The sequence below is a fragment of the Pterocles gutturalis genome, unplaced genomic scaffold (assembly GCF_000699245.1).
Source record: "Pterocles gutturalis isolate BGI_N339 unplaced genomic scaffold, ASM69924v1 scaffold48028, whole genome shotgun sequence".
Taxonomy (NCBI): Eukaryota; Metazoa; Chordata; class Aves; order Pterocliformes; family Pteroclidae; genus Pterocles; species Pterocles gutturalis.
In genome coordinates, this window is record NW_010122248.1 from 1 (window position 1) to 1877 (window position 1877).

Sequence of the window (1877 nt, forward strand, 5' to 3'; positions counted from 1 at the left end):
CGCTCAAGCTGGGACGAATGTTCCAGATTTGTGCCGCAGCTGGAGCCCCAGAGCGGGCGAAGCTCTTGCATAGCCAGTGCAGGGGTGGGAAAAAAAAGGGGGGGGGCGAGCTGGGCAAGACAGCTGGCAGGAAGAAAATAGGTAATAAAAGCGTTAGAGGGATCGTCAGGAGCCTAAAACCTGTCCTAAAACTCCTTCCTTAAACCACCGTACCTTCCTTAAACCCCGTGCTGGCCCACGGAGCCAGCCTCAGGTTTTTGGGTGTGGCGATCCTCAGGTCAACGCATCGCTGCAGGGTTTTGTTTCCTGTTTGGTTTGCTTTAAACAGCCCCCCCCCCCCAAAAAGAAAACCCGCTCTGCGCCTGCCAGCTACCTCCTCCGGGTTTAATCTCCTTCATGTTTGGCTGCAGGTTTGGAGGTCCTGGATTGGCTTTTCCTCGACTTTGCTCCTCAAGGTCTGGCATCTCTCAGGGCTTGCAGAGGGGAAAGGGGGTAATAAAACCGAAAAGCTGGGCAGAAAACCACCGAGATGAAAAGCAGGAGCAACAAGCAGAAGAGTCAGACCAACGCAGAGATGAGGAACTTGCATACAAGCCACAGGCAGAGGCGCCAGTTTGCCAGCGCGGGCTCAACCCGCTGCCTGGGAGCTGCCCCAAAGTCTGGTTGTGTCGCGGCTACAAAACCCCGAGAGTCGCTTGGCGAGAGGCCGACGGGAACTTCTGTGAAACCCGCCCGTGCTGTGCCGCCTGCTCACAAACCTCTCGGGGGGTTTTCTGGCAGCGACGGTCCCCGAAACCATCATCATCCTCCCCCGAGGCTGAAATAAAGTGCAAAAGGCTCGTGTGGTCAGCGCCGGGTCGGGGGGTTCGCTCTGCCTTCCTCCTGCCGTACAGCCACTGGGGAGGGCTGGTCCTCTCCCCCGATACCTCTACATTTAAATGCATCCCCACGCGTGCGTCACACCCATCTCTGGGTGTATGCCCTGCCTCGACAGAGGAGAGATTGAGTTCACTGGGCTGGGAATTCAGCGGGATTTTCCCTCTCCTCTTCCCTGGCGCAGCGTGGGGACGAGATCTCTGCCGCAGAATCACCCCTCGTGCCAGGGGACGACACTGGCATTATTTTATCCCGTCACGGCTCATGCCAGGGGATGCCGCTGTCGTTATTTTGGACAGCTGAGCTGGTGTGGCATTAAAAAATCACATCATGGAGTTAATAAAATAAAGGATAGGAAGAAAACGCCAGTCATCTGACCCGTAAAGTTTTTTCCTCTGCGCAGGAGAGATCAGAAGAGGGAAGGAGGTGGCAAGAAAATGAAATTTAGGGGTTGTAGAAAGCCGTAAGCGCGGCCCGGTGCCGGCAGCATCAGGGGGTGTACGCCGGTGGGGGCTGGAATTGGTTGATCACCTCGTATTCGGCCGGGTAGGGTTCGTTCTCCTCCATCTCAGAGAGGAGCTCCAGGGCTTGCTCCTCCTCCTCGGTGGGGTAGTGCCGCAGGAGGTTGGCGGCGGTGGCGAGGATGGAGGCTCCCCCGGGGCCCGCCACCAGGTAGAAGCTGACGGCGAAGGTGACGTAGACTTGGGAACCGTGGTATTTTTTGTGCTGCTGTTGTACCCCCGCAGCCCAGGATAAAAAAAGCCGATGACGGTGGCACACTGCAGGACTGAGAGAGAAACAGGGAGAGACGCTGAGTAGCCAGGAAAAAAATAAATTAGCAAGTTGGTTTCATGGCTGGTCTGGTAAAGGGACACCGAGCCCTGCTCGCCAAACGTTTAAGCAGGCAGCTTGTGGTGAAAAGGGGCAGCAGATGCCCAAAATCTGGCCTGAGAAAGGGGAAAATCACAGAATCACAAAACCGTGACCGTGAACCCCTTTCT

The 1877-nt window shown here is 56.3% G+C and overlaps 1 protein-coding gene across 1 annotated transcript; it reads right to left on the bottom strand.

The window, feature by feature from the left end:
• Nucleotides 1-1365: 1365 nt before the first annotated feature.
• Nucleotides 1366-1687, bottom strand: TMEM127 (transmembrane protein 127; the record flags this gene model as incomplete). Its single annotated transcript, XM_010077458.1, is given in 2 exon segments — nucleotides 1366-1626; nucleotides 1629-1687. Coding segments are annotated over 2 exon segments (320 nt in total), but the record flags the coding sequence as incomplete, so codon positions are not given.
• Between the last annotated feature and the right edge of the window lie 190 nt (nucleotides 1688-1877).